Source organism: Alexandromys fortis, unplaced genomic scaffold (genome assembly GCF_014885135.2).
Source record: "Alexandromys fortis isolate MF-2015 unplaced genomic scaffold, M_Fortis_MF-2015_v1.1 scaffold_18, whole genome shotgun sequence".
NCBI classification, from domain to species: domain Eukaryota; kingdom Metazoa; phylum Chordata; class Mammalia; order Rodentia; family Cricetidae; genus Alexandromys; species Alexandromys fortis.
In genome coordinates this window covers 2,880,589-2,900,893 of record NW_026067897.1, presented here as the reverse complement: position 1 = coordinate 2,900,893, position 20,305 = coordinate 2,880,589, and the positions used below count along the sequence as shown (strand labels likewise).

At 42.3% G+C, this 20,305-nt stretch overlaps 1 protein-coding gene across 1 annotated transcript in view; it reads left to right on the top strand.

Annotated features, from left to right (window-relative positions):
• Window positions 1-10,399: 10,399 nt before the first annotated feature.
• Pip4p2 (phosphatidylinositol-4,5-bisphosphate 4-phosphatase 2) overlaps window positions 10,400-20,305 on the top strand; it is a 51,823-nt gene continuing 41,917 nt past the window's right edge. The window contains exon 1 of the mRNA XM_050165961.1: window positions 10,400-10,745. Coding sequence (XP_050021918.1) covers window positions 10,640-10,745 — 106 coding nt within the window. The 5' untranslated portion in view covers window positions 10,400-10,639. The remainder of the gene's footprint in view (window positions 10,746-20,305) is intronic.

The window sequence follows — 20,305 nt, the reverse complement described above, 5'->3', positions numbered from 1 at the left end:
CCAGAAATACACTTAGGCTACTGGCCAAACAGTGTTGCAAATAGTATAGCTTCTGTGTGCTTATTTCGGGTCTGAGCAGTCAGGAACACACAAGCGTCCTTCCCACTACAGTCCAGTGTCATATCTATGAGATGAAACCATTCTGGGTGACAGTGAGGTGGTTTAGCAGACAAAAGTGTTTACCACACAGGCCTGGTGACCTCTATTCAATCCCTAGAACACACTAAAAAGCTGGATGTGGTGATTTATGTCTGAAAGCCCAGGCAGGCCTCCATTGATTATCTGCCCTCTCAGAGGACCCTGGTCTAGGCAAACAATTTCCACATGCAGCCCACTTTTCTGCTAGAGAGAAATGTACACAGTTTCCTGGGTGGGGGAGGGGAAAGGGAGGGGAGGAGCTGGGCATCTCTGCCCGGCCCTGGAATGCTCTTAGTCTTTCCCATGCTCCATGCTCTATATTAGCACTTGCACCTTCGATAAAACTGGCTCAGGACTGAAGCCTTCCAGAGGCTGACATACTGAATTTGCTTTCTGCCAGTTTTTCCCTGAGAAAGTTGGAAGTGTTTCTGCCTTTGCTTTCACGTGACCTACACAGGACATTTTATCTGCACTTTCTCATGCTTGTCACCTCCTGATGATGTTAGCACTTTATAAACTTGATTACATGCCAGTCTAGTTCATTCAGCTCTATCAGAATCTCTCCTACCTCATCAGGATCTTGTCACAGGCTGGGGCTCAGCTGTACCCCTTCTGAACTCAGCACTAAAGCAATCTCTTTCCTAAGTTGCCTGTGAACGATTCTGTCTACTCTAGGGAACTGGCCATCAGATGCCACCTCTTGCATGTCTGATTCTCTGTTCTTCCTCTAATATCAGCATTTTATATTCATGGAGACTTTAGCCAGCAGTGACTGAGTGTCCCTGACAGCTTTTATGAGGCGGTCCATAAGGCACTCATTTCTCTCATATTGCTTCAGATTACTTGTCTTGGATTTAACAAGGGCTGGGAAGATCCTTCTGTTGAATTAGCTATGGGATCTGCTTTTGTTATTTAAAAATTTGTTCTATTTTCCATATTGTTATATTTAGAAAAAATAACTTTAATAGCTGTACTTGTTACCTTTTAAAGAGTGCTCTGTGATTTATTGACCTAATTTCATAATGTTAGAAACTAGGACTACTTCATATATTCTGCTATTAAGAGGTTGCAAGGATTATGTTGCAGTAATTATATAAAATGTAATTTGGGGTATATAATTTCTATTAAGAAAGTAAAATGTTGGGGTTGGAGAGATGACTCAACAGTTAAGAGCAGTAGCTACTATTCCAGAGCTCTGGGGTTCAATTCCCAGCACCCACATGGCAGCTTGCAACTGTCTGCAACTCCAGTTCCAGGGGATCCAACACAGTCACACGGACATGCATACAGGCAAAACACAAATGCACAGGAGCTGTAGAGATGACTCAGAGGTTAAGCACATTGACTGCTCTTCCAGAGGACCTGAGTTCAATTCTCAGCAACCACATGGGGGCACATCCATAATGAGATCGGATGCCCTTTTCTGCTATGCAGGCAAATATGCAGACAAAACACTACATATATAATAAATAAATAAATCTTAAGAGAAAAATGCACATAAAGTAAATATTTTTTTTAAAAAAGAGTGCAATTTCTGGGTCTAACTCTTATGTTTGTGGTACTCAGATAATAAAACTCTTCAAAAGCTCTTCAAGAAATTATTTGTTTACTGTAGTCAAACAAATCAATGAGGTTTGTGTGTATTTAATTTTATGTAAATTGGATAATTCTATCACATTTTTCTGTATCATGTTTTTCCTAATTATTATGGAGGTTTTCAATATCGGCAAATGATGGTCAGTGTCATTCTCTTTGGATCTGTGTCACATTCTATAAGTATATTTAATGTGTATGCCTCCAGTGTTGATACATCAAGTCTTTTCATTGTCCAAATATTGAAATACAAAAATACAGAATTATGTAATAATAGATAGTGTAATAAAATGTTAATGGATTTGTGTGTGATTATATATGCCATATATATGCATATATATATATATATATATGTCTCAAGGAGTTAAGGGAATTTTATTTTTAAAGTCATATTGGGGCTAGGGATGGAGGTTATTGTTAGAATTGCCTAGAATACATAAGGTTTTGGGTTTGATCCCCAGGACTTGGAAAAAAATACTTGTAATGTTAATCTTACCTTTGAGCATTTGTTGTTCATTTTGAGCTGCCATAAAAAAAAAATACGACACAATTCAGAGTGTACAAAGTTCCAAGATAAAAGGCAGCAGGGTTGTGGGTAGGTAAACGCTCTCCTCCTGACTTGACCGTGATCCCAGGTACATGACCATGTCTTTAAGGCATTCCCCTGGCTACTTGATGAGAGAGTAAGCTAATTAGTGCTCCCATGCCTCTTCTTAAACATCGCTAATTCAAGCCAGAGTGAAGGCCCAGCAGTTAAGACAGGAGGCTAGGAGGCTGAGGACCCGAGTTTGATTCCTAAACCTCTCATGGTGGACAGAGAGAATTGATTCCTGAACAGTGTCCTCTTACACACATGTGTACCCACAAATAGGTATATGTAACTAACTCTTCGCCACACACACGCACACACACACACACAAATTTTGTTCAATTAGGGTTCCAACTTATCAACTCATCAGCCTCACCACATCCTAAAGGTCCTTTTTTCTGAATATATGCACCATGGGGTTGAGGCAATTTGGAGGAGAAAGCATTATTCAGTCATAGCTACATTAGCTCATTCTTTTTTTATACAAAATAAAACCTGTTTTTAATGGTGTCCAAGGGAAGTTTTAAAAAGCTTTCTTTGTTAGGTTTTCAACATCAGTCAACTCCATATGACAAGAAAGCCTACTACACAAGTGAAAATTCAAATCAAATTCTGCATTAACATGAAACGTATTATTACAGTCACTCGGATGGTATGCATGATGCAGTCAAGGTAAAGTACCAGTTTTCTGGGCTTTGTTATTTCTGGCTTTGGGTTTTTTGTTTGTTGACAGGGTCTCATATAATACAACTGGCATTGGATTCTCTATGGGGCTAAGGATGACCTTAAACTCCTCATCTACCTCCCTCTGCCTCTCCAGTGCTGAGATTATAGATAAAGGACAGTATATGTTTTGATTAATCTCAAAATAGTACAGGTTTTTAGTACTATATTTGGGTGGGTTAAAAGTAAAGAAATGTATTTCTATCTCCTTGACTATCATTGCACTTTTTCTTAGCTTAATTCCCAAGTATTTCTAAAGATTTTGAGAACACAATAAAGTAAACTAATACTCAACAAAAATGCAATTCAAATTGAAAGCATTTATTTGAAGACACTAACAAGAGGCCAAGTGGTTAACAAATAAACATCAAAAGCAATTTGTGAATAAGAAAAATCTACTGTTCAGAAAGTTAAATACTTCCATAAGTAAAAACATTTCTTCCTACCGATTCTTTTCAGATAGGTATGGTGGTTCATGTCTACAATCCTAGCATTTAACTATCAGAAACAGACACAGATATACCATGTACTAATTGGGATTCTCTAAAGAAACAGAAGCAATAGAAATTAAAAAGGCAGTGAAATAAACCTCAAACAACAAACAACTTGAAACCTCAAACAAAAATCTCTTATAATTATGAAGCATAAACACAAATTTCTCAGAGAAACGTATTTGAGAGGGAAATTGATAAAAATTCATGAAGCCAGAAAGAAAGAGAAAAAGAAATTCTTTAAGCCAAGAGTTATAGTCATAATACTTAATTACATATGAAATTGGTAGTTTAATTGCTTTTTGGTTTTGGTTTTTGACATAACATCCTATGATGTAGCCCAGGCTGGCCTTCAACTTACTGTACATCCACAGTATACCTTGACCTCCTTAATTTTCTGTCTTCACCTCCCAAGCCCCGGAATTACAAATGTATGCCACCATCCTGGACTAGCCCCTCAGGTTCTTGAAATGAGGTCCTTTTCTCTGAACTGTGGCTGCCTTTTAAGCCCTGGCTATCAGATCAGCAGCTGCAACTTCGCTACTACCAGCAGTGGTTGTGCCACAAGGAATTCTGTTCCCTCAGGCACTGACTCTTTCAAAGCTACAAAGAGAACTTATCTCATTCTCTCTTCTAAAAAACTAAAGATCCAAACGTGAGGTGGAATGCTGCTCCTCAGAAGGGCTGAATAGCAAGTAGATCACCTGTCTCTCCAGAAACAATGCTTCTCCTCGCCTCTCCTTGAAAAACCGTTCCCCACCTGGCTCCCCCCTGTTAACTAGCTGGCGACCTTCTGACCGCAGGTGAATGTTATTTAATCAAACACATCTTTGCATCATTAAACAAATGTTCCAGAGTGTAAACAAAAGTAACACACCTTACAATAATATTCTACAACATTGAAACATCACTGTCAAGACACCATGGTGCTATTGTGTTGAAGTTTTGTTCCTCATAAGAAGGCAAATTATTTTGTTACCTTAGCTCCTTATGTCTGTTGATCTTCTTGGAGTGACAAATATCTGGCAGAAGCAACCTAAGGGGAAAATGGTTTATTCTGACTCAAAGTTGGGGAGGCAGTCTCCCCAGCCTCTATTGCGACTATAGTGATCTCCATGATGAGAAGTGATTTGGTTTCAGTGTTGGCCTATGAGTAGAAAGGTGAATATTGAGAAAGCGGTTTGACAGTGTCTCCTCTTTTAGCAAGATAATAGTGTTAGGGCCTATGATCCCTCCCCTATCCACAGGATCTTAGTCAAGTTTTTACAGTATCAGGCATCCATTACTCTTGGGGTGTGAGCCTAGCAACCAATCAGAAAGCTTTGTTCTTCCCATAACAACCAGGCCTCTACTAAGCCAATGGGCATATCTTGCCAAGCCAGTCACAGTAGCTCGCAGGATTAACACTGCTCATGCTATTTCTCCCCCAGCTCTCTGCAAAACACCTTCTGCCACGGCGAGAGCTCATCACAGCCACCTCTTGAAGAAAACTGTATATAGCTTGGTGTCAAAAGTCCTCACAGTTTTTCACAGCCCCAACACTATTTAAAAGTCTATTCTCTTCTGAAATGCAAGACAATCTCTTAACTCTGATCCCCTTTAAGAAATTTACACATTTTCAACACACAATAAAACAGAACATACCTTATTGTTCCTAGAGGGAAGAACGGGCACAACAATGAATCTGGATCATAACAATACCAAAATCTAGCAGTGGAAAGACCAAATCCTGCACGTTCTTGTCTGGCATCTGGTGCTCATAAGACAATCATTTCAGTTTCAAAAGGCTTGGGTGGGTGGTCCTGCCTTTCCAACTGTGCTTCCAGAGGACACAAAGCTCCTCTTCTTGGGTTGCTTCCACTACATGTTTAGAGCTCTCTTTAGGAGATAGACAATGATTCTGGTATCTCAAACATCTGTAGACTCCAGTGAAGATTAAGAGTTCACTCTCAGTGACAAGGTGGCCTCTTCTGGCCTCAACCCCTTCAATATTGTATCATTGTATCTTTTATTCCTGTACCACACACACACACACACACACACACACACACACACAAAATCACCAAGTTCTTCTGCTACCTTAAGATGGAATCTGGTTCCCTTGGGCCACAGTTTCATCAGCTTCTGTATGCTGATTTTAAGGAAACAATTCTCTAGGCAGTTGCTTTCCAGAATCAGGAAACCTCACCTGCATTCTGAGTTTAGGGTCCTTTCCTTTCAAATAAATCTTCACATTTTAAATTTTTTTTTGTTGCCCATTTCCTGGATCTATAGCATTGAGCAATAACTATTCCACAGTTTGAAAGATGTCCTGCTTTGAGATTTCCTCTGCCATGCAACTCAGTCCCTTCCTTCTGAACATCAGCCTCACTCCTGCTCTCGTGACACTGCAGAGGGATGATCTATGTGACTTCCTGATCGAGTCTGTTCCTGCTCTACATTCATCCTTTGCGGCCTCCAGGTATAAACAGAAGGGGCACTTTCTCTTCCCAGCCACCCAGTCCCGAAATAATCACACAGAAGCTTAATATGAATTATAAACTGTTTGACTGTTAGCTCAAGCCTATTACTAACTAGCTCTTACAACTTAAATTAACACATTTTTCTACCTATACTTTGTGGTGTGGCTCGTGGCTTGTTAGTTTACTTTTTACACATCTTGCTTGCTTGGTGGCTGGCTTGTGTCTCCTCAGACTCCATCCATCTCCTTACCACCATCCTTAGTTTGGTTGCCCCACCTATAATTCCTGCCTGGCTACTGGCAGGAAATTGGTTTTATTAATCCAATTCGAGTGACAAATCTTTACAGTGTACAAGAGGATTATTCGACAGCATTCAGGCCTTTCAAATTCCAATGATGACATCCCATTAAACTTAGCTGACAGCATTTTTCTTTTCTAGCAATAAGTTCAAAACTCTTCTACATTTCTCTCCAAAACTGGTTCCAAAACCCGAAGACCAGATATTTAGGTCTATCACAACAATGATCCAACTCTTGGTAACACTTTCTGTACTCAGCTACTTTTCTCATTAGTCTGACAAAAATGTCTGACAAGAAGCAGCTTAAGAGAGGGAGGGGTTACTTTGACTGACAGTTCAAAGGGATACAGTCTATCCGAACAGAGAAAGCATGCCAGCAGAGGCAGGAGGATTCTAGTCATAAGGCATGGAAGTCAAAGGGTGTGAACTTTGGGAGTCTGATGCCAGGCAGTTTATTGGCAGCATATTTAAGTACAGTAAAATTTGGAGAAAAAAATTCCTTATGTAATAGAATCCCTGGTGCTCAAGAAGATATAATTAAATTGAAATTCCACTCAGGGTATATTTTATGTCTTCCAAGAAGATGGGTTCTAAAGATAGAGTGCTGGTATTAGCTTAAGGTTCTAGAGAAGGATCTGGTGTGGTCTCAGTGATAAGATAGCACAGAGGTCATTTGGGCGATTAGTCCTGGTTGTGGGCGCTTGAGGACGTCACTGGCTATCCAGATAACTTAAGGTCATTTGGCTACTAGCCACCTCTGGTCCTGGTTGTGGGAGCTTGATATGGCCTGGCCCTACAGATAAAGTAGATTACCAGGCAATTAATCACCCCCAATTCCCAGCCTTCTGGATGGAAAAACCAGTTATACATCTTTTTCTTTGAAAGGACAATCCTGCATACCTAACATTCCTGGTTTCCTTGGTGATCTGTGGGCTCAAAGACCTTCGTGCACCCTACAGCAGGATGAACAGGAAGTAGGTTAAGTTTATAAAATATCACGTTCTACCCCCAGTGACCCCCTTCCTCCAAGACAGCTCCACCCCGTAAATGTTCAGCAGCATTCTCCAAAAGCACCACCAGCTGGGGACCATGTTTGAACACATGAGCTTATAGACGGTATTTCACATTCAACAGGGAATTATTTAAAGAGACAGTATCAAATGAAAACAGCCCTTTTTGAGTCCAATTCTCTTTTGGCAGTAGGCAGGCTGAAAAGGCCACTCAGTTGTCCACAGGGCATATCTTAAAGAATGGATTCAGTGAGAGGCCAAAAGAGATGACTAGCAGTAGACAGAAAACAGAACAGCAGAGGTAGCAGAGTTGTGTGCTACTGAAGGAGAATCCTGTTCTGATCCACACAAGTGACCAGGAACACACTCCCCACTATATTTCAGAATTCTGCTCTACCCCAAGGGGCTGAACATGCAGAATCATATCAAAGAGCTTTGTGTGAACCTAGACTTGACACAGGAGGCAAGATACACGAAGTTGACTTGGGTTATTTTCTTAGTTTATTTTCTGTTTCTATAACAGAATACCGAAGAGTGAAACATTGGCAACAAACAAGTAAACAAAAATGAATACCAAAACAGAACAAAGTTTATTTGGGCTCATGTTTCCGAGGCTGGAAAGTCCAAAGTTGAGGTTTGGTAAAGATAACCTTGCCTGTGGGAACTTACAGAGGCCTAAGCTAAACTGCTTCTATACTAGATCCAGTCTGGGATGGCACTAACCTTTAATTCATAAGTGGATTCCTGCATAGGCTCGTAAATATTGAACTCCTTATACCTCTCTCCCTCACAATGGAGACTGATTAAATTTCCACATTAATTTCTGTAATGTCTTGCAAAACACAGTAGGGGTACAACAAGATTTTATAAGTTGGAGTCTAGTTGCCTTTTCCTGAAGAGGACGTAGACCTTTGGAAAAGAGAACAAACTGCACAATGGCTTCAAACAATCATGTCTTCTTATATTCCATGCCCCTTTGCCATGTGGTTGCTGGTTCTCTCACGAAAAATGGTGTTTGAGGAACGACATGACAGAACATTAGACTTTTTGGTCATCTTTGTTTCACTGCGACCGAATACCTGCTACAACTAACTTACAAAATACACTTAAGTGTATTTCGCTCATTCAGGAAATTCAAATACAAGGCATTAGTCGTCCTCTGGTGAAGGCTGCGGACAGCAGTAGAAAAACCTACGTTGGGAGTAACTGTCTATCATCACACAGGAAGCAGAGTGTGGAGACCAGTAATTTATAACTCAGCAAGGCAATTTCTTTAAAGGGTACATGTAAAACTCCACCTCCCAATACTGCTACTGTGAAGAACCTGTCATTTACAAAGGAGCCTTAGTAGGACAAGCCAAACTAGGGTAAAGGTAGGGTCCTGTGGATTAGTTTTGTGATTTTCTTCAACTCAGTAGTCTTCAGACTCCAACTATGAAGTACTACCACTCATTGCATGGGATATTTTTTTTTTTTTTCCAGGGAGTGCTACATCTTGAGTGTTCACATCCTAGGCTACTAGAGACCCATCTACTCCCATAGGGATCTTACCGTATGGGGATCCTTATATCGTATTGTATCTTCTTGTTATTGGCCATCCAAAGATGCTGCATGAAGAAAGCATCATTCTTTATCTTCCCTTAGGGTTTCCAGCACATACTCAATAGCACATACAAATAGACTAAGCTATTTGAGGATTGTAAGCGTGGTTTGAGTAGTCTCAAATGTCTGATAGCTGCTGCTTATACCCGTGCAGCTACCAGCCCTCTGCATAGCTGATTGACTGAGGAGCCTTTCAGCCACTTTGAACACAGAGACCACTGAGTAAGTGACTCTTCCCCAGTGACTCAGAACCATAGCATGAAAACTATCATCCCAGGGTACAATTTTTATTCCTCTTGAACTTTTATTTGGATGTGTTCTAAATTTTGATTTGCTTTTTTGTATCCTAAATTTTTATGATTTGCCTTTTTTTTTTGTAAAAGTAAACCACTGGAATCATACGGCAAACCATCAAAAGAAGAAAAAAAAAGGTAACAAAAATGCAAATAGAAAATAGGACAATAAGTTCACTGAGTATTTTTAAAAGATTATGATTCAGGTAGGTGAATCATACCAGGTCCCAGCACTTAGGAGGCAGAGGCAGGTGGATCTCTGGGAGTTTGAAGCCAGCCGGGTCTACAAAGTGAGTTTCAGGACAGCCAGAGCTGTTACACTGAGAAACCCTGTCTCGACACAGCCCTCCCCTCCGCGCCCAATTGTGTGTGTGTGTGTGTGTGTGTGTGTGTGTATGTGTGTGTGTGTGTGTATGTGTGTGTGTGTGTGTGTGTGTGTGTGTGTGTGTGTAGGACATTGTATTCCGTGCGCTGGAGTTAACAGGTGTTTGTGAGCCACTTCATGTGGGTGCGGAGAACTGGATTTCTGTTCTAAGCAAGACCAGTGGGCACCTTAACCATCGAGCCATGTCTTCGGCCCAATGGCTTTAAAAAAATTATCTTTCGTGAGAAAAAGATTGACTTGTCTTACATTATACATAAGCCTCATTATTGTAAAAAACTAAAATCACAGACTATTTTGTAAAACGGAAGTTGCGAAAGTCAACACCTATGCTTAAAGTGCCAAAATCAAATGCCAGCACTCACACTGCTAAAAACTCATCAAGGAAAAGAGGAAATCCCAACGCGTGCGCACAAATCGTCCTTAGCCAACTGGACCGTGATTCATAACAAAGAAGAAACGTCCAAGGAGGAATTGGTACCCAAGAATAAACTTTCTTTTCCCAACTGCAAAGTTTATCTGCAAAGTTAGGCCCTCCTCCTTCCCGGAGGAACAGAACTTGATAGCTCTAATTTCCCTGTAATCAAGTACAGGCCTATTCTTTTGGTCCCTTTCAAAGCTGCTCTTTATCCCTTCTCTTAGTTTAAAAGAGTCCTCACTCTCTCCTCTCTTGCCATTGGCCCCTCCTCGTGCTCATTTGACCTCTTCCCCTCCCCCATTTCCTAAACAGTCCTAATCTATTCCCCCTTTCCTCAGACTGGCTGGGTGCCCCTCCACCCCTTCCCTTCCTCCTCCTCCTCCTCCTCCTCCTGGGCTCTTTCTCTCCTCTCTCCTCCCCTCCCCCAGCATGCTTCCCGGCGTGCTGCCCTTCCCCCCCACCCCGCCTCTCGGTCCCGCACTCTCCCCTCCCCCGCCTCCTGCCTTGTGACACATCCTGGGCCCTCCCGGAGGCCGTAGCCGCGGCTCGGCGGCGGCAGCGCCGGCCACCACCTCCTCCCGAGCCGCAGTCCAGCTCAACCTGCGGCGGCCCTGCTCTTGCTGCTGCAGCTGCTGCAGTCATGGCTGCTGACGGGGTGGACGAGCGGTCGCCTCTGCTGTCAGCATCCCACTCGGGAAATGTCACTCCCACAGCCCCGCCGTACTTGCAAGAAAGCAGCCCAAGAGGTAAGGCCCGCATTGAGCTTTCTGCTTCTCACGGAAATGTCTGGAAGGAGGAATGCCGGGGAGCCCTAGCGCCGAGGCGGAGGAGAGCCTCTCACTTGGGCCGGGGGAGAAGGATGCTGCCTGCTGCCTTCCCAGGCGGTGCCTGCTTGCCCGAGAGCCCCTCTGCAGGGCTTCGCTACTGCTGCTGCTGCTGTGGAGAGTGTGTGTTTGAGCACTTCTTACCCGGGTTTAGGATCTGACGTGAATTTCCCAAGCTCTGTGCTGCTCTTTCCAAAGCAGCCCCTAAGTGTAGCTGGGCGGTGGTGCAGATCTTCAGTCATTCACAACTGCTTTGGGTGGCTGAAAAACCCGGGGTTCTGCTCACCTTGGCATCCGTCCTTGAGAGGACTAGAGCAACAAACATCTTTGTCTCCTACACTCACCCCAGTGCCTAACCAGGGGGGACAGAGTTAATCAATATTCGTAACATGTCTGAAATCCCTAAGCTTTGGGTAATAGTCCTGCCTCTAAGTGTTAGGAGTGTGTGTCGCAGCCACAGTGCTGAATGAAGAACTTGCAGATAAAGGGGAGGTGGCATATTTTTAATGCCTATGTGGCTGAGGTTGAAATTAACTTCCAAAAAGTTACCCAAGTTTATACTGTCTATATTTTTACTTTTATTTTCAGTGTAGAACAAACAAGAATTTCGGTAAATGGTATGGCGAAGGAAAAGAAGTCTGTTTACTAAAGGATTCGATTTTTTTTTTTCCAAAGATCTGCCTTTGTTCAAAGCCTTTTGGGTGATTGCTACAGCAGTCTGGAAGGCAACCCTTGCAGAGGTCATCAAATATGGCACGTGCAAGCGTAGCTTACTTCCTCTTCCTCTTTTGGCTGAATGTGAATGAAGTCTAAAAACACAAGGAGGCAGAAGTTAACGCTTTTGAAAGCGTCAGCAGGTCATAGGTCTTGCCACACAACTTTCCCTAAGTTCACGTCTGAAACTGGAGAGACACTGAGCAGTTTGGAGTTGTCTGGTGTTTCTGTTTAACACTTTATAACTAGAATATCAGCTGTGTGGGCCTCAGTCCACCGGTAAACAGAAGCAGGACAAAGGAAAACTATGGCTAGCTGGAGGTGATTCACCATGATTGTCAGCTTGCTTGCGAGGAAGGTGGCGAAGTCCATCAGAACTTGTAATGACCTGTCCTGTGTTTGTGGTATGGAAATGTCTGCTTTACCACTACAGAACTCCCCACAGGAAACCTACGTGGTATACTTGTTGGTCAGAATTCACCAGACACCAAGTTGGGGGATTCCCTTAGTGGGCCAGCTCAGTATTAATATTGTACTATCCAACATTCATTCATTGGTTCCTTAATCAATGTTTCAATTTCATTAATTTAGTCGTTTAAGACAAAATATTTGACAGTGTGTTAGGGGACTGAGTTTGGACTTAAATAACCAAGGGAGAACATGTTTTCATGCACTTTCATGGAGTCAACTTTTCCTACCTTTAGTCAGTTCGTGGTTACAACAAACACAAGATTGATACTCATACGCACAGACCTGCATAGGCCGTCATTGATTTCTATAGATTTCCTTCATTGATCAGTTTTCTCGTACTTATAAATAAACCAATGAAAAGAAGTAATTTCACTCTGGAGAACCTTTTAACAACCACTTTTAAAAATTATTTATTTATTTTGGTTGTTCGAGACAGGGTTTCTCTGTAGCTTTGGAGCCTGTCCTAGAACTCTCTCTGTAGACCAGGCTGGCCTCTGCCTCCCGAGTGCTGGGATTAAAGGTGTGCACCACCAGCGCCTAGCCTTGACAAGCACTTTTAAGGGTAGGTTTAATTAAAAGGCTCATTTGGCCTTATAGTAGAATAATGATTTTGGTGCTAATGAAGGAGGCAGGTGGGATATTTAAAACACTCATTTCATATGTGTAATTCTTATGAATTCTTATGAAGCAAGGAACATTAGTGAGAAGTCATTTTGTTTGCATCTTGACGGTATTTTTTGTTGATTAGTAACAAATATTTGCACACATTCTAAGTCTTGAACACCATCGACACTCATTCATTCCACAACTTAATGGGGTACCACAGTGTGCTCCATGCTATACGGCTCTGAGTAAGGCTGACCCAGAGTGTGCCTTCATGGAGCTCATACAGTGGGAGAAGAACACATCAACTTCTGGCTGTGGCAGTTCAGAGTTTTAAGACTTCTGTTATCACCAGATTCTTCTGTTAAGCGTTGCAAACAGTAAAATTCTTAGTTGGAATCCAGGGACTAAAAATTGAATGCACGTTTTGATGATTCACTTTATGATAGCATTTATAGTTATTCAGACTGCGCCTGTGTGCGGTATGTGTTTGTGTGTGTAAGTGCCGCACGTCCACATCATGTGATTCTGACACTCTGCTAGTCAGTTTTGGAGACAGAGCTCTCACTGAGCCTGGAGCTCATTGGTTAAGCAAGACTAGACAGCTAACAAAGGCTACGAGTGCTCTTGCCTCTCTGACTCCTCTTGACTGGGGTTACAGTGTGCACTCCTCCCCCTGCTTTATGTGTGGGTCCTAGGGATCCAGTTTCAGGGCCTCATGCTTTCACAGCCAACTCTACCAGATTTACTGTCTTCCCACCCTGACTACTCAGCCGTTTAGTAAACTAAGAAGAAGAAAGAGGAGGAGGAGGAAGAAGAAAAATCTTTATAAGGATTTCTAATATTTCTAATATTTTCTCATCCCTTGCTTTTTGTCACCTCATTTTAAAGATTTATTTATTTTTGTTTTATGTGTACTTACGTGTATGTGTGTGTGAGTGTATGTGCACCTTATCTGTGCAAGTGGTTGGCTGTAGACGGACACTGCTTGTTCATTTCCTGACCACCCAGACCCAAATAATAACACAGAAACTATATTAATTACAACACTGTTTGGCCAATGACTCAGGTGTATTTCTAGCTATCTCTTACATCTTAAATTAACCTTTTTCTATTAATTTGTGTATTGCCATGAGGCTATGGCCTACCGGTAAGGTTCTAGCATCCTTCTTGAAGGCGTCTCCTTGACTCCACCTATTCTCTCTCTATGTATCTCTTCCAGACTGTCTATATTCTGTCCTGCCATAGGCCAAAGTAGCTTTATTCATTAACCAATAAGAACAGCACATATACAGAAGGACCTCCCCCATCAGTTGACAACGCCAGAATAGAGTACTGGATGCCCTGGAACTGGAATTCCAGTTGATTGTGGGTGGAAGTAACCAAACTTGGGCCCTCTGCATGGACAGGATGTACTCTTGGCCACTGGGCCATTTCTTCAGCGTTTCCTTTCATCACTTTCTTTCTTCCTCTTCTTCTTCTTTTGTAAGATTTGTTTATTATGTATACTATGTTCTATCTGCCTGTAAGCCTGCATGACAGAAGAGGGCACCAGATCTCATTACAGATGGTTGTGAGCCACCATGTGGTTGCTGGGAATTGTGCTCGGGACCTCTGAGCCATCTCTCCAGCCCTTCCTCACTTTCTAAAGAACATATATTTTAGTTCCTATCTCAAAAAAATAGTGCGTTTGGGGTTGAAAATTATGGTGTGTTTGTTTCTGGGTAGGCTATTGATAATGCAGAGGAAGGCATTTATCATTAGGTTAAATTAGGTTTTGCCCAAGAAGAAAAATCACATATAGTTCTTGAAACTATGCACCTGGGTTTCTGAGCAGAAAGCTGGTGGCCTCCACAGTCAGTACTGGATAGTCACAGAGTGTGGCTCCTCTCCTGTGTACAATATTCCTTGTATATCAGCCAGCTTTTGTCCATGCATAGAAACTCAAGTCAAAGGCAACCTTATTCTCGTTTGAAAGGACAGAAGGAAAAAAATACCACAAACTTGAATAGTTTGGATAGATCAATCGATTCTCCTCCAGATCTAATATTTCAGACGATAGATGGGGTAGTGGAATAACGTTTACATTTGCATCCTAGTTTGCTTCTCTGTTGATGGAATAAAACACCATGACCGCAAGAAATGTGGGAGGAAAGGGTCATTTCTAGTTTACAAGGAACAGCTTGAGGTAGGAATCAGGAGGCAGAGTCTGAAGCAGAGGCCATGGAGGAATGTTGCTCATTGACTTGTTTTTCATGGCTTGCTCAGCCTGCTTCCTTTTACAACCCAGAACCACCTGCCCAAAGGCGGCAATGCCTGCAGTGGGCTGGAGGCGGAGGCTGCTCTTTCATTTCCCGGCTGCCCAGACCCGAAATAATTACACAGAAATTGTACTAATTACAACACTGTTTGGCTAATAGCTTAGGCTTCTTATGAACTAACCCATTTCAATTATTCTGTGTATCACCACAAGGCTTATGGTTTACAGGATCTGTCTCCTTCTGTAGCTACATGGCATCTCTCTGACTCTGCCTTCTTTTCTCCTCTATCTCTTTTTGGAATTCCTGCCATTCTCTATTCTGCGCTGCCATAGACCAAAGCAGCTTTTTTATTACCTAAAGGTAATAAAACATATAAAACAGCAAAGGGAAATTCCGCATTAGTGGGCTGCTACTTTCCATATCAGTTATTAATTAGGAAAATGCTTAACAAACCTGGCCATAGGCCAGTCTTGGGGAGGCAGTTCCTCAGCTGAGGTTCCCTCTGCCAGGTCAAGCTGGCAGAAATGAATCAATTCACTTTGCAAAATCTGTGAAAATGTTTTGAATTCCAGGTTGTGGAGTTGTGCATGGTATGGACAATGGGCAGGTGACTTATGGCTTGAGGGTGGTTCAGAAAGGGAGGCGATTGTTGGATCTGTACAGAGGGACAGGTTTAGGAGGTCTACTTCTTTCCTTTATTCCTGAACAAATCCTGCCATGTTAGCCAAGCTGTGGTAGAAAAGGGAAAATGGACTAGTTTCCTTTTTTCTTATGATGTGACGGAGGATAAATCGCACAGTCATTCACAGAAACACAAAATGCAACGGGGACATAGACCGTGTTAGAAACCTGTCTAGGTCCTTGACCACATGTGTTGTGCTTTAGCCGGGTTAAGGGAGACTTGGAAAGGCTTTCCTGCACCTTGCTCGGGATCTAAAGGTGGAACAGAGGTGATCTAGATAAAAAGCAGAACTGGGAAGGAAGTTCAGCGTTGGAAGTGGAGATAGATGGAGGGTACAAGCTGTAAAATGAGCTTTTACAGTGACATTTCCCATAGACTCTCTCTCCTCCCTTTAACTTTGTTTTCAAATATCCAAGCCCTGTGGAGTCTGTCTGCTTCACTGTGGACTGACCCTCTGACTTGTCTTTGACCTCCAGAATAATGTAGAAGATTTGCTGAATGAGTTTAGATGTTAAATGAGAAGAGATTATACAGTTTTTGCTTTGGATATTACAGAAATATACCATGGGGAAAAGTAACTTGTCATGTAAGAAATGGGATGTCTGGAGACAGTCATGAGTAGAGAGAGCCAAAACCAGCCATGTAGAAAGGCTACATATGTCTGACCAGCCCTTAGACATGCCAGCGAAAATCTTGAATACGCCAAAGAGATGGGTCTTCAAATGACACCAACGCAAGCCAAACTATTGTTATATCTACCTAAGAGACAGTAAGAAACAACAACCCAGCTGATGCTGACCAAGTCACAGAATTGCTCCCACTAATCTTTTTTTGTTGTTGTTTAAGATACTATAATTTTGAGTGATCTGTTTTTCTGCACCAAGGGACCTTACAAAGGATATGAGTTAATTCTAGGGCAATACAGGTCATGGGAAAGAAATTTTGTTTAAACCAAAAGCTACTGTGTCAATCATTATTATAAATCACTCTACAGAAGAAATGAATTAAATGATCTACCAGAGCACATAAGGATAACTATCTTACTGAACTGCAGCAGTAATTCAGGCAAATTTGATTTAGGTTATTTTAGAGATAGAAAGCCCTGGGATGAGGTTTAGGAGGGAAGCTAGAGCCAAGCATTGGGGCACAGACCTGCTATCCCAGCCACTCAGAAGAATTGCAACATTGGGGCTACCCAAATCAGTTTAATCAAATTAGACTGATTTGTCTCAAAATATGTTGTCTCAAAAATATATTGTCTCAAAATAATTAAAAAAATAGCAACAGTGAAAAAAGAGATGGAAATCAAGCCCAGTGGCAGAGCATTTGAGTAGGAGACAAAAGTCCATAGGTTTAATTCCCAGCCCTGTCAAAGGCCATAGCAAATCAAAGACTATATTGAATCGAACTTGTTGATGGATAGCTCGTGGGGGTGATGGCAAAGATTTCTAAGAATTCTGCTTCTACAACTCTATGTTTATTGCTTGCACTAAAACAGAGAACACCAGAGACCATGTTTTGGAGTAGACAAATCCCAAACTTGGCTTTAGATGTGAGGTATTTTGGATGCTTCCAATTATCTAAAAAGAGATGAGATGACTTTATCTATAGGATCTATGAACCTGGAACTAAGAGGCCTGATCTGGAAATCAAAGTGTGCCATTTGTGTATTGGTCAGAGCTAAATGGTTGAACCTCGATTCAGAGCTCTGCAGGGCTCTATGAGTGTGCCAGGGCATATGTGTGTATCCACGAAGATGTGCCATGTGAAAAAATTTCCCATTGCTTGAGTGTTTACAGCTCTAGTTGGTGGTGTGTGGGGACCTAAAAATGAGGCGTACTGAAGTCTCCAGCGATAGTCAGCTTTATCCAGAGAATCCAGCAATACTCTGGGATGAAGGGCATTGGTGATGCTCCCTTGATCTCAGCACTGGGGAGGCAAAGGCAGGAGGATCTCGGAGCCTGAGGCTAGCACAGGGGTCCAGATTGAGTCCAGGACAGCAGGGCTCTTACAAAGAGAAACCCTGTATCAAAGCACAAACAAATGGAAAACAACAACAAAAATCACACAAGTAAAGTGTTCAGTGGCAAGGATAGCCTACACATGGCAAAACGTGTTTTTTTGTAGAGGCAACAACAGCTGCAGTCAGCTCACTCCTATCTGATACCCTGGGAGGGGCCCAAAAGCACATTCCAAGAACTGAAGAAACTGAGATCACAAGACTTTTTTTTTTTTTTTTTTTCTCTTGGAGCTTTCTCACAAGCACTCAGAAGTTTCCTCACAGGCGCCATTCCTGAGCCGAGGTCTGACAGTTGAGTTTATTAATCTCTCTAGTGAGAGTAAGACCACGACCACCAACTTGAGCCCAGTTTGAAGCGAGTTTTCATTAAACACTGACCAGGACGTGTCCACTCCAGGGTTCCCAGAAAATGGCGAAAAGTCACTTTTCAGAGGCTCAGAAAGACAAGCACGTAAGGCTTATATCTCCCACCAAATCCAATCGGGGCAAGCATATGCCTGTCATACTTCCTGCTGAATACCTCCTGTCCACGTGTGATCAAGCACGTCTGGTGTAGTTGGGTCAAACAAGCTTGTTTAGGGGATTGAAAACATGTGATTGGTTATCTTATGTAAAATAGCTTCCATCATCTCAGGAAGTCCCATCCTTGGGCAAGCTCACTGGTTAGAGACATTTTTGGTTTATGAGTCTTTAGTCTCACAAGTTGTCATTTTTTTATGCATTACTGTGATCTTTTGGAAATACCGCTTGGTTAGGAATTATGTCTTTAGTAACCCTCTTATGGCTTATCCTCAGAGACATCTGAATTTGGAGATTGCGTCCAGTTAAAACTGGACGTGTCATCTTGGTCCTTTCTGCACTACATTTTTCTGTATTTCAGTAGACTGAGTGATCGTCTTTAGATGCTTTTGTCAGTCTTAGATTTCTGAATCTCCTTACATACTTGACGAGCCGGGACTGGTTATGTGTTGGGAAGAAGAAATGATTTTGACACAAGGATCTTTTCTGCACACAACCCTGGTGAAGTTTATTTAAATGTCCCATGTTATTAGCCAACGATTCTGAGACCCACCGGAAGTCACATTGTCGTGATGAGCGGGAAGTGTGACGTGTACTGTAGAGAGGTGCCGGGATGCTTCTTCAGTGTTCCGGCAGGGCACATACCTTCTGTGGTGCTGAACAGATAGAGTCTGGATGAACACGAAAACTTGATTTTAGTGTTAATATGATCGACTTACTCCATTTAAGGAATGTCTTCCATGTTGTCCCTTAAGTCATACTTTGCTTCACTGAGGTCAAATCTTCCTTAAGGATGAAGTGTCTCTGCTTCTGTCACTCCAGTGGAATGCCAAGCCCATTTCCTGTTAGAATCCTTTCCCCTTGTTCTCTAAGCACTGGCCTTCAAGGTTCTTTTATTCTGGTTTTTTATAATTCTCGCATTTCACTCAGGTTCTTTCCAGCATCTTTAAAATGTTAAATCGTGGCCCCCTCCTGCTCCCGTTCATTCCGCCTTCCTTTCAGATATGTAAGTGCCTATTTTGCTATTCATATGCCGAAGAACTTCCATTCATTTGAGCTATGTACTGCAAGCCCTGTAATTTCAGAATAATAAGGAAGGAACAAAAGACTGAAAGTATTTCAGATGGGCGATCAGGAAAGACATTTCAGAGGTGACAATCAGAGTCCTGAAAAATGAGTCAGAATCAGCCCTTGAAATTTTAGGGTCGAGAAGAGTTTTCTACCCAGTGGGACAGCAAATGAAATAGCTGTAGTTTTGCAGAGCTGGGGATACTATAGGTTAGAGCGTGGAGATTGGGGAGGAATAGTTGAAGAGATTACAGCTCTAGGCTGAGAGAGACCAGGAGGCAGGAGACTGCGTGGGTTACCATGCAGAGAAGAATTACACAATGAAGCCAATGAGAGTAAAGGAGAGACCTAAAACTTTCACTTTTTAAGACTGTCCTGATTTGCATATGAAAAATGAGTACTTAGAGAAGACGAGAAGAAACTAATAAGATGCTATCAGTTGTGGAGTGGTGTTCTGAACTGCAGCGGGAGTGAGGAAAATTGAAAATACTGAAATGAGGTTGAATTCAGTATCCATCAGGGTCTCACTAGATAGTGCAGGCTATCTTGGAGCTCGTGCTTTTCCTGCCTCAGCCTCCACCCCTGTCTCAGGAGCTATGGGCACCAGGCGCTGGCACTTGGTTATGGTGTCGGCGGATGGAGCGGATGGAGAGCGGTGGTGCGGAAGAGAGCTAGCACAGTAGAAGGTCATAACTGTCTTCCAGGGTAGTCGTTCCTGGGAAACGATCAGGGAACTTCTCTAAATGAAAACTGGCATCCTACTCTGGGGGGGCATATGCAATTCTGGAGAAGACTTGGGCTCAGCTCTTTTGCACTGTATTTTCATAATCACGGAGAGTGTCTTATAGAACTAAGTATGTTCTATAAGACACTTTGCTAAGCTCAGCATAAGTTGGACTTGCAACCAATCTCTAATGAGGAAAAACGCCATAAGATCTCTAAGACATGCTTCAATATAGGATGCTCCAAGTGGAAGCCAGATAGTTTGTATGATTGAGTCCAAAAGTCAAATGATTGTCCTATCTGTCAACTTATCGTTGAAGCAATTATAAATCACCTGGGTTCTAAGTGGAGGAGCTTCATCTTTTCATGCTAAGAGAGACGGGTAACTCATAGCCTTGTTACCAAACCCCCATGACATACA